This window comes from Neocloeon triangulifer, unplaced genomic scaffold, assembly GCF_031216515.1.
Source record: "Neocloeon triangulifer isolate White Clay Creek 2 clone unplaced genomic scaffold, ASM3121651v1 ptg000003l, whole genome shotgun sequence".
Taxonomy (NCBI): domain Eukaryota; kingdom Metazoa; phylum Arthropoda; class Insecta; order Ephemeroptera; family Baetidae; genus Neocloeon; species Neocloeon triangulifer.
The window spans coordinates 9,752,421-9,764,982 of record NW_026775546.1 but is presented as its reverse complement, the minus strand read 5'-3'; the positions used below and the strand labels follow the sequence as shown (position 1 = coordinate 9,764,982).

The 12,562-nt window shown below is 35.7% G+C and overlaps 1 protein-coding gene across 1 annotated transcript in view; it reads right to left on the bottom strand.

Moving 5' to 3' along the window:
* LOC132192517 (cytosolic carboxypeptidase 6) overlaps positions 1 to 12,562 on the bottom strand; it is a 56,443-nt gene that overhangs the window by 14,047 nt on the left and 29,834 nt on the right. The window contains exons 2-3 of the mRNA XM_059612512.1: positions 4,036 to 4,158; positions 2,390 to 2,514 (exon numbers count right to left, since the gene is read on the bottom strand). Of these exons, the coding sequence (XP_059468495.1) occupies positions 2,390 to 2,514; positions 4,036 to 4,158 (248 nt within the window). The remainder of the gene's footprint in view (positions 1 to 2,389; positions 2,515 to 4,035; positions 4,159 to 12,562) is intronic.

Genomic DNA, 12,562 nt, shown 5'->3' with positions numbered 1-12,562 from the left:
GACCGGGGACAAAAAATAAAAACCGTACGTACATGCTGCATAATGGCGTAATTCAAAAATTTAAATCCCTGTATCTTGCAGCGGCAGCAACGGCTTTCTTCATGGTCGTTTAGCCTCTTATAACGACCAGGCAAACTCATATTGGCTTTGCGTTCTTGGGCGTCAAATTCTCGCTGCTTTTCAACAACTCGGTTCATTTCCAAGAGGCTTAACTTAATTTGAGGAATTATTATTCATTAAACTTAATTCAAGAGTGACTTGGAATTGCTTGGAATGTTAAAATAAAGTGATTTTTCTTCTCCATTGGAAACCACTGGGAAAAAAATCAGCAAATTTAATTTTAAAAAAAATGCTGGTTGTTTTAACAATTCAATTAAAAAGCCAATTTTTTTGTTATGCCATTTTTTAAATTTCAGGTTCACAATTTCTTAGAACAGTTAAAGAGAGGAACTTTTGATAATGTGAAAGGCATGATTTTAGCTTTTTGCTCTATATTCTGCAGTCAAAAGAGCTCTTAATGAGCAAAAAGGACAAGCAAAGCCACCTTTTCTCCTTTTTTTCTTAGGTAACATTTTTTGCGCAATATTTTAGTAGTTTAGAGAAAAAATCTCATGTCTTGATTAAAAGTTTTATTTATAAAAAAAGGTTATGATTATATAGGACACCTTAGTTTTCTATTTTTTAAATTTCTTGGTCATTAAAATATACTAAATATCATGATTAAAGGTCGGATATTGATTCCATTGAAATATTTTCATATTTTAAGTTAAAAGTTTCAAATTGGAAAAAATCACTGTAAACTCCAAACAATAGCAAAAAACTATTCAAAATTGATACTCCTCAAGCATTGGCAATTTAATAGTTTTTTTCTTCTGTTTTTGTTTTTTGTACATAAATTTATTAAGATATTGAAGTCTTTTTTAAGTTCATCTTTTTCAGTTTAAAATTGAAAGATTTTTACTAATTTGATGATTTTTAATGTCAATGAGCATAGCAGAAAAAATAATGATTAACTAAATTTTGCCAGGACATAGTTTAGGGTACTAACAGATTTTTAAAAACTATTCTGCATTTGTACCTCTGAAATCAATTATTTCTAGAAAACCAATGAAAAAAAAACATATCTATTTTATTTTAACCAGTCTGCGAGGAAATTTCAGCCACACTCATTCAATTACATTTTCACTTCCTTGTCACGAAGCAGATATGAAGACTGAAGACAGGCGAAAAGCAAAAGCCAAAGAGATCCTTAATCATCGGATTATCATTCATTTCCAGAACGTCAAAGTTCTCTCTCTATTATTGGCGTCCCACCCCCTATTATCGTCCCATTTGAATGAATAGAGATTTATTGCATCATTAGCGTGAGCCGATGGTGCGCGCAGCAAGACTAGAGGGCAAAGAGAGAAAAGCCGCTGCCAGACTAATGCGATTTCAAATCCTCGCATTTTTCTTTTCAGGACATACAGAGCTAGCGTTCGCTGTCTGCATCTCTCCGCCGAGGGTTGGTTATTCTGGAAAAGCGCCGCGCCAACGCTCTCGCATTAATAAAACATGGCGCGCGCGGATAAAATGCAGAAAAACCTCCGCCCTCTCCGCGTCAGCTTCGATTTGCGCTCACCCCCGAAAATATTTTCACATGCAGATCTGCTAAGTTAGTATTGTGTCGAAAAATCTATATATTTTATTATTGAAGGCTCCTTCTTCACCCTTCCAGTCAAGCTTATCCGCACAAAACGTTCAAATATTTTTCCGCAACAGAATCACAAAGAATGTTATTTTCAAGATGTGGAAAAACGCTGGATTTGAACATGTTGAAGAAATTCTTTAAAATCTACGTTTCGGCCACAATTAAATTTCATGAGATGGAAAAAATACAACAAATTAGAAATCTGGTATAAAAAATGAAATAAACAAATTAAATTATTTTAATTTTAAGCCTATCTCAATTTTATGAAAAATGCTATCTTTGGAGTTTGTAAATTTTATTGCCTGCGTTTTTAGTTCTCATTTCTTTTCTTATCTTGAAGAATCAAGATGAATGTCAGGAAGAATTCGAGTATGATAATTTCCTGGACTTCATTTTATTAATTAGATAATTGAAGTTTATGCTGCATGTTAAAATCTCAATCAAAATTTTACTTATTATGTAAATTGCAGAATAAAATGGACTCTGCAAATTGTAACTGGTTTTATAAATTAGAAATTTAATTAATTAATATATCAGACATTTTAAGTTACAAATTGAAGAGGTTTTTTTTACGTTCCAAAATTTTATCAAATGAATGAGTCTTCATATTAGGTTAATAAACACTATTAGTATAGAAAAATGAACTTTTAAATCAAATAAAACAAAAATTTCTTGAATAGAAAAATTTCGTTTTCTCACCTGGTCTGCCCGCACATTATCCACGGTGAAGTTGAACCAAAGCCGAAGACGGGGGTTGCAGGTGTCGGGCCGAATGAAGAGATCATATTCGTATTCAGAAATTAAATCCACTCGCCCAAGATTTCCTGAAATCAAAATACATATTTATTAAACTAAACTTTTTTCATATGAGAGTTTTTAGAAAGAAAAATTATTTCCTTTACACAAAAAGAAAAAAAATGGTTCTTCTATTTTAAACTAAATATTGTATAAATTATCATTTAAGATTCATATTTTTCATTTAATAACAAGGAACAATCAAAATTAATGGTTTGGAATTTCCATCTGGCTTTTGGTTCGAAATATTATTTTAATTTTCAATTATGATCATTTTGTCTGGTTATGGTGTAGGTTTTCATAGAAGTGTCTGCAGACCAAAATTTCCAGAACTATGAATACAAATTTGAAATTATAAACACAATTTAAAACTAAACTAAAGATCCAAGAGGATGCTTATTCCAATCCAAGACTGTGAGTTTATTCTAAAAAAAGTAAATATTCAATGACACTTTTATTTTTATAAAAAAATTTCCAGAACGTTTTGAGAGATCCCCTTTTGTTCCTCAATTTTTTCGGGCGAAGGGGTCACATTATTACTCTTCTCTCTCTTTCAAGGGACCAATTCCGAGCAGTCGCCTTGTGCATGCAAATCGGGCCGAAAGTGCGCGGCTCATAATAATTTCATTTTTAACAATTCAGCCGGCGTCTGCGACACCTATGTGGCATAGGGTGGCGGTGCGTCTCTCGTCGGTTCCGCACGACGGAGAGGGATAATCAAATTTAAAAGCGCGAGCGTGAGAGTCCACAGGATTATTAGCAAGTTGCTCTGCTGCAGGGTTAACGTTGTATAAATGCGAATTTGGATGCAGAGCGCAGTGCGTTGCTGGTAGGCAAGCGTGATCGTCGCTCGTCATCTAATTTACTTTGAGCCGCGCTGCGGCATTAGCAATTAACTGAGTGCGAATGAGTCAGAGCTCCAAATTAAAATAAAAAAATTAGCGCGGTTGGAATTGCAAAAGGACAGGTGCTTCAGAACTTTTAACTCAATTTTCCTAACACACGTCTGGAGCAGAATTTGCATCAAAAATTATTTCTGTCCAAAAAAGATACTCGCAAAAAAATATTGCTTCTCAAATTTATTAGGTAAAAAGAAACTCAACTATATTCTGCAGTAAAATAGTAAATTAGTGGCATGACGTTTTTATGAAAAATTGTGATTTTAAGTGATATCGTGATATGCTAAAACTTTGATTGAAGTACATAAATCAATAGTTTCATGTGTAAATTGCAGAAAATTATTAGCATACAATTTTTTCAATAAAAAGTAGCTTCGTGTTTTTTTTTTAACTACTGATAATTCTACGGAGAATCTCACTATTCCTATATTATTTATATCAATATATATTAATAATATTAAATATTATGATGCCAGCAAATATTATGACAAGTGTGCTCGGTTCCCAAAATAGTTTGAAAGTTTTATATAGGAAGTAATTTTGTCGTAATTTTTAGAACCTCTTTCTTGAAAAACTTAAAATCCTTACATTGAAATGAAATAAAAGAGAAATATCGCCAAATTTAAAACTGGAATTATAATTTTGAAAAACCTGTTTCAAATGAAGCGTCGAAGCAAATGTGTCCTCGTTTGGCCTTTCCAGAATGTCCGGCTGGCCTCATAACAACGCGGCTCACATTTCCGAGACCACCCTCATTTTCACTGTCGTCACTATCTGAAAACACACAAGGTTAGTTTATTAATTTTAGAACCGTTCATAATCATTCAAGAAATCAGTTTTATTAAAACAAAGCAATTTGATTCAAACAATATTATAAAATAGAATCTAAATTAATTTGAAAAAATGTTGGTAAATTCTGTTTAAAATATAATATTTGAGAAATTTTTTCTCTTAAACTATAGCTTTGTTTAAAAAAAAAAGGATTTAGGAGGTATCATCTAACAATAAGCATTTTTTTTCAATATTTTTTTTGTGCATTTCTATCAAGAAAATTTAATACCTTGTCTAAACCTTTGAGAATTAAGTTCCTTGTTTTTGTTTTCACCAAAAGTTTCTAAAAATAAATTTTGTTACGTCAAAATATCCTCCTACATCCCTTATAATTCTTTGTTAGCATTTTCTAACTCGGATTATGGATACTAATGACTCCTTTTTTATCAAATAAATTATCCGGGTCAAATTTTCTCAAAATAATTTGGCTTTCTCACAAATTCCAGCAAAGTGCGGTATCAAAACAAAAGATTTTACGTGGTTGCACGTGCATAAAAGCTGCGAAAACTCGTTTGTTAAAGTATTAACGTTGGTCTCATTCTGCAACACAAAACGTTATCCTTAATTGCCTGTGAATACCAGATTCGCCTGAATTTGTCAGTAGCCTTAAAATAGCGTGCAAGAGTCTTTGTTGGGCCGTTCTAACGTGTAGGCTGAACGTGGGCCAGCTCACATATATCGAATCCCTGTACCGTTCGAAAAGCATTATGCATTATAAAAATTTAGGGCGGCACTGATTTTAAATTAAAAGTGAATTTTTTTTAGTAAAAAATAACACTTGAAATTTGTAAAATTATTTATTTTAATCTTATAAAAATAAAAAACACATACACATGAAAAAAGTCACACTTGTTGAAGGAAAAATCTCTTTGTGAAATTTAAAAACTTCCAGTGATTCAAAATTGATTAAAAAATTTTAAAACATTACTGACCTCCTGGATATGTAAACTTCAAATTTAATTAATAATATAGAATTTTTATAAGTCAGTTGATGTACGATGCAAGGATCAAATATATGCAGGCCGCTCAGCCCGCGCAAGTTGCATTATTAAGCGCCATTCTTTCAGCAAATGAAATATTCTGGCGCGCGCAGTAAAATTTTCAGCAGCTTCCCGCAAAGTGGCCGGCAGCACCTGCACGGCCGCCGAGGGAGAAATAAAATCGTGGCTTGATTAAAATTTGAGCTTTACGCCGGTACCTGAATGGGTGATTGAAACCGAGCCACACATAAAAGTGGCACTAAATTTGATTAAAAAAGCAATGCTCCGGTGCGGGTGGGCTGAAAAATTAACGCCAAACGCGTGTGCCACCGGTGCACGCGCGCCCGATTTCTACGTGTCAAAATCGGCCCTAGGGAGGCCCCGAGCACAACGCAAGCTGCGTCAAACGCTGTTAAAAACTCTTCAATTCGCAATGAGTGGGCAAGTTTCGCCCCCGCTACACGTGATGCAGCGCTTTTAAAATTTAATGCAAAATGCGCAGGATTGATGTTTTCTTATACAGATTTTGCTTCGGGTTATTTACAGAGGCACTCAAAATCAACGAGGAAGAAGCTATGAAAATATAATGTTGGCACTCAAGGCGTAAATCGACAAACAACGTTCAATGCATAATAAGTGGTAGGCTTAATTACTTTAAATAACAAATAATATATATATAAAAAAAAAAAAGCCCCTAATAAGAGGGTCCGTCGTGAGTCGGTCGCGTCGGTCGAGTCGGTCGCGTCGGTCGCGAATTTCAACTTAATGAACATTTTGTTGAAAAAATCTATAAGTAATTTTTATTTAATTCACTCACGCCTTTCCGCAAATTACATAAATCATTATTTTCAAAAAAAAAAAAAAAAACGGATGAAGAGTATCCAGGGTCGTCATGATTGGAATCACCACAGAAAAAACGATCATATGCACTGAAAGGCATTCAGGTGAAAGAGCTCAGAAACTGCATTCCTAGTGACGTCATTTGATCACCACCGATCACCGGAGCGACTGAAATGGTGCGTGGGTGAGGCTTAAGGCTCTTTTCATCGTGGTCAGTGAATATGTGTAGGAGGGAGCAGAAAATTTCAGCACGTGAGGCATGGGAATAACAACAGGAGTGCAAATTTTTTGCCACATTTTTTCGCTTCAGCTAATTTCATTGCAAATATTTTCCGCTTCTGTTATCTCATCTTCACCTCTATTATAAAATTAAAGCTCAAAATATCTGCCCACTTCCAAATTCAAAATTCATGATTTTAAAATCGAGCTTAGCGTTCGGGTCTGTAACGGCGAAAAGTATGGCGAAAAATGGGGTTTCTTCCTGAAAAATTCATTTGGTGCTCCCCTCGCACGCACTTTTCTATTTCCATACAGCCTTTTATCAGAAACGCGCTATCACCGAGAGCAAACACGTATAATACATTGTGTGAGCCTTTTCTATTCGCTGCAGGAGAAGTTGAGTGGAAAATGCGAAAGAAAGAGCAGCGTACGGTAACTGGGTGTGAATTTTTATCTTTATGTTGCGCCACGCCGAATTGAAAAATGTACATTCCCGCGTCTGGAGATTATTTGCATCGCCCGGCCGGCAAGGGAGCCGCGCGAGTGGGGGGATTGCAGATAAAAAGGGCAATTTTTGCCCCCGCCTTTCTCTTCGCGCAGGTGATTTGCAGGCAAAATAAGAAGAGAGACGGAGCGGCTGAAATGTCTGAAGAGACAGGCAATTGCAGGCGCAGATAAACGTGACCTGACTCGCAGAACGTGCGCGCCTTCGCGATAAGAGATCCGAACGAAAAGTGCCGCCGCCTCCAGCACGCCCCGGGGATTTTTATTGAATATAAATGTGAAGCAATTCCTTGGTCAGCGACGCCTGCCTTGTAGGACGTGCTCGGAACTTTTGAAATTATAGAAAGAAAATCATAAGTCGATATACCGGCGCAACAAATTTCCAACTTCTAACTGTGTGTCATTTGACATTACAATGCCTGCAGGGTTGTTTAGAATGGAATATTTTTTTAATGAAGTTTGGTTTTGAAATTCAAATGAATCCGCACTAACCATGAAATTTCTATACTATTTTAAATTATCTGGAAATGACTAAAAAAAACAAAAGACCTATTAGAAAAGCCTAAAATTTCTAGTTGTAGCTCTGTTACTTGCAGATGATGGTTATAAGAATTTTTGAAAATATTAGAGAGATCACTTTGATTATTTCTAAAAAAGAGAAAAATCTGGAGTATAAATGAGGAAAATTTCAATTTTTTTTGTTATAATAACCATTTTTTTTCCACTCTGCAAAGATAACTTTTATTATTTTGCCGATAAACAGCAAAAGTATAAAATATTATTTTGTAAAAACAACCGTAACAGTTTCTGAGCGATACTCTTAACAAAATTAAAAAATTACTTATCTTTATAAAAAGGGGAGATCAATCCGCATAAAGACACAAAGGACTTCTATATTCATAATTCCCATGGCATATCAATGGGTTTTATTAATTTTTTTTATGGCGATCAAACAAACAATGTCAATAGTAGCTTTTGTGTATCACGAGGTATTAAATTAGTTAGTCATCACGTATTTTGACGAATGTTGTGCAGAAAAAACACACACGTGCTCAATTTGGCGCTCGGAGGCAAATTAGCAAATTTATGGTGAAATCTCATTCGCAATTTTAACGCAATCAGGCGCTGATTTATGCAGCCGGCTCGTCAGTCGTGCGCGGCCGATTGCCTATCCAGCGCCTGTCAGCAGAGATTCGCTGTTGCCGTCGGCCGGGTTGTGGGCGAGCTGCATGCAAATGACACAAACGCACGCGCGCGCTGGGCTAATTTATTCATTTTCGGGCTTTCCGTCAAAACAGCTCTGGCGACCGTAAATTGAGGATGATAAACAGGCCGAGATTTATTGGCTGCCGCTCCGAGACAGCCATTCGTATATTATTATATATATGTGGGCACAAAGAGCCACCCCCTCTGATAATTAGGCACGCCGGTCACGTCACGCTCCCTAATGGATGGAAACCGCGGTGCTGGGTTATTAAAAAACGTACACTGCTGGAAAAAACCGAGTGCCGGCGACACGAAGGGGCCACTATCACACTATCAATCTTCTAGCTCAGTAGCTGCCGGACATGGACAAAGATTTGAAGTGAAAACTTCCTTGGCGTGTACAAATTTTTGCACGAAACGAATAAAAATTAGTTATTTTCTTTTTTTAAGTTTTATGAATCATTTGATCTTATAAAATATTAATAAAAGATTTAAAAGTGATTATAATTTCTTTATTAAAAACAAATTTTAATTCAATCAGGTTGGGAAATAATAAATTTAATGACCAAGAGGCTAAAATTTATTGTTCCAACTCTTTATTTATTAATTTATAAAACCTTCTCAGGCACTAAAAAATTGCATGAAAAAATAACTCGAATAATTTTTTTTTTTTTTCATTCAGTGCTTTTATAAATCTAAGTTCATTTTATTAAATTGAGAAAGTATACAATTAAAATTTCTTCCTCAAGTTTCATAACTCCTTTTTTTGTACCATATTAAGCATTTTTCCCTTTCTAAATTTGACTTGAGGGCCTCTTCGCTCTCACTACGGCGTTAGGCAACAGAGGAGCTGCAAAAGTCAGTAAGCAGCACACAGACGCACGAATATATCTGCACGCGCCGTAAAGATGCGCGGCGTGCCGTATTGCCACGACAGCTCAAAAACGAACATAAATTGCTCGACGGGTGATATAATATTGTTCTGCTGCGCCAGGGGCGAGGCACGAACAGCAGGCGAAACAAAGCGAGGCTCCGGTTGCACCACCATGTCGGCAAAGAGGCACATATTTCAACAGGGCAGGTGCGATGGAAGTGTTCGTTCATCAGTTTAACACGGGCGATATATTTTCCTCTTTTTTTATGGCTATGAAAATGTTGCGGAAAATATCGAGAATGGCCAGGTTTGATGGTTGAAAAGTTGAATGTATTAAGTAATAAATTAAATGGTAAATCCTCGGAATAGATTTCTGGATTTGTTTTTTATGGTAATTTTCCGTCATCGCAAAAGTAATAAAAAAAATAATATGTTCGAGGTTGATTCATGTTTTTTATATATTTTAAAATTAATCAGCCTGTTACCCTTAAGTCTTTTAATATATTTTACTTCTTTAACAACAAATGATAGAAAATGTATATTCCACATTTATGTGGGGTAAAATTTAAACTAGCTTTTTATAAATACATAAAAAAAGATTAAAAATAATAACTTACTCGCAAAATACCAACCTATAAGATTTTTTATTGTGATAATTTATTTACCAATTATTTACAAGTCGATAAATCACTGATGCAATATTTGGTTGCGCAATCCCTTCCTTATCAGAGCGATCATTCAACTGTAACTGCCTAGTCCCTGGACTAACATTAAGATCGTCAATATTATTAGTTTGCTGAAATGCCCAGCAGCTATTTCGACGAGGGAATTAACTCTCTCTACCTTTGGGCCCATTGGGATTGGTTAGGGCATGCGTAATTTTCTAATTTCCAGTCATTTATACCTCCACAGAGACGTAACTCTCCCCCTAGTTACACGCAGAATTGCAATTTCATTGCACTGATAGCAAACAGAGTTAGATAATTGCGTCACAGCAGATTTGCAATTCGCGCGGATGCAATTGTAGTATATTAGTTAGTGTCATTGGGGAACATAAATAACTGCTCCTCACATATTATACATGCACTACTGAAATTGTAAATTTTATGCTAGTGAAGGTAATATTAAATTCAACTTATTTTCCCACCATTAAACAGCTCAATGAGTTTGATTTTAATCTCCGAGAGCTTTTCCAAAAAACAGTATCCTATTTTTGATTGAAAGAATTATCTGAAAGGAAAAGTGCGAATTTCATCACGAACCGAAATAACTCGCAGAATTAGCATTCGCAAATCAGATTTCGAATAAAAAGCCTGCATTCTTTTCGCCTTGCCGGAGATTGAGATTAAAAAGCGCCATTCTCTCGGAATGAAATCTAGCGAAACGAAATGAATGAATTATCTGATGTGCTTCGGGTTGATGGGCCGCCGCCGCATTCGCGTGGCAAATTGACACAGAGCGAGTGGGTTGGTTGGGAGGAGAGAGCGAGCGAGGGCGATTTGCATATTGCCGGCTGATGGTCGTCATCAGCGAGCAGAGCTTAGGATAAACGCACAGCCGAGTCTCGGAGGGCCCATCGACCGCTCTCCAGATTGCTTTCATTATCCAACCTGGCCCATCAACACTGCTTAACTGCCGCTGGATAATGCATGGAAAAGGTACAACAGAGACTTGCATAACCGCGTGCGGGCCTCGGCGCCACAGCCGCGGCAAATCGAATCGATTTTCCAAAGGCGCGCGCCCTGCAGTTGTCTAACTAAAATGGAATTACCCGTACCCCGGTCACGGCTGTGTGCTCTCATCTCCTGCAAGAGCAAATGCCTAATTGGGATTGCCAGAGCGTGCAAAGCCAGCAGCTTTTGCAAAGAGAGCAGTTCCGGCTCAAGCACATTACTGATAACTTGATTATAATTGTCCCCGAATAAATCTTCGAGTCAATGAAAAAAAGAATAAAATTATGTGACATTCACAAACGAATTTTTCTAAACTAAAGGTGAAGCTTCAGATATGTTCTGCAGTTAATTATTTTTATTTATAATTTTGATGAGCAGGAATGAGTTTTCTATGAAAAAATTAATTACTCATAGAAACCCGTCGAATAGACGCTGAATTTGAATTAAAAATTGAGATTATTTAAAATTTTCAGCATTTAAAACTGGCGAAAACATATGCTACGGATTATTTTCTTCTCAGTTGGTGGAGATAATTCTGAGGATTAAGCGTAAAGCTGAGAGCTTTGAAATAATGATCTCCAAAATTTTTTAATAAAACCTGGAAGAACCAGAGCGTGTGAAATATTTTATTGATAGCACTGATACTTTTTAATTAGAGAAGAGAAAATATTTTGCGGTAAAATTTTTAATGACATAAATGAATAATAATATGTTGTGCAAATAAAGCCTTTTTGGAATATTTTACAAATTTTGAGATTTGTTATAAATATTTTGATGAAATACGGGATAAATATAATTTGAACTAATTCAGTCCGAGCAAGGATTATATTGAAATTTTAATAGTTAACTTGATAATTACAATTAGAGTTTATTCAAGCTATTTTTTCTTTATCTTGATCATGAAACTGGCAGAGCTGATTGTTTGCTTTCCAAACACAACTTTAAAAAGAAAAAGTCATTCACTTCAGTACCAACAGATAATTAAGAATATGTTATTCAAAATCCAATGGAGTTACAAACTCCCAAAGTTTCTTGAACAAAAACCATCTTTGCTGAAGGATAATCTGGCAGCTGGCAACTTTCAGAGTTCATAACTTCACCGAAATTAATAATCTAAAAACCGTTGGAATTTGATCAGAGAGATCTACCAGAACCTCTACAGCAGCATTGTTGATAAAAAAGCAAGAACTTTATTAAATCACCCAAAACCACATTATCGATTTTAAAATTTCGCGAAATTTTCAAACATTCGATTTTTTGCTCACAAAAATCCATTACCTTTTTATTACAAATAGAGAAAGACATTTGTTCCAACTGAATGCCAGTCTTAAAAAATGAACTTTTATTATTGGATTCAGTGCCTCTTACTCTTCATATTAACAATTTATCATTTTTATATGATATGATGCAAGGACCAGTTTCATCTGTCGCATTAAAAGCGAGAAAATATTATGAGTATAAAAAGTCATGGTGCATAACAATCATAAAATATTATGGAATCCATTTGTCATCTCCAACTTGTAGCAAACGTAGCGTGAGACAATGCAGTGCACGAGAAGGTCTTTCTTTCTTTTTTTCTCTACCGTTCTTTTCTCTCATCTCTGTTTTTCATCAAAGGCAGCTCCGTGCATCTCAGCGGCATTGAGAGTTGCATCGCGTACACATATGCCTGGCTGGCTTGTTGCTTTCCCTCCCTACAAGTTTAATCTAATTTCTCGAGCGAGTTTCGCCATCGCAGCCGACGGGAAGGAGCAGCTCGGAGAGACGAGAAAGCCAGAGAGCGAGACCAAAGGCAAGCAAATGGCTGTCGCGCGCTCGCAAAAACACTTTCGGCGAGGGGAGAAAGAACAACCCTAATTCACCTAGACCAATATTTGAGAACGGCTGCGCCAAAAGAAAACTGAAGGGTCTCGGAGATGCTGATTCTGTTACCTTTTCAAATTTAATCTTTTGAAAAAATTGAATTTCTTAAATAAATTTATTCAATTCAATATTTATGCGAAGAGAACTTTTTTATCTGTTAATAGTAAAGCCAAACAGAATAAATAATA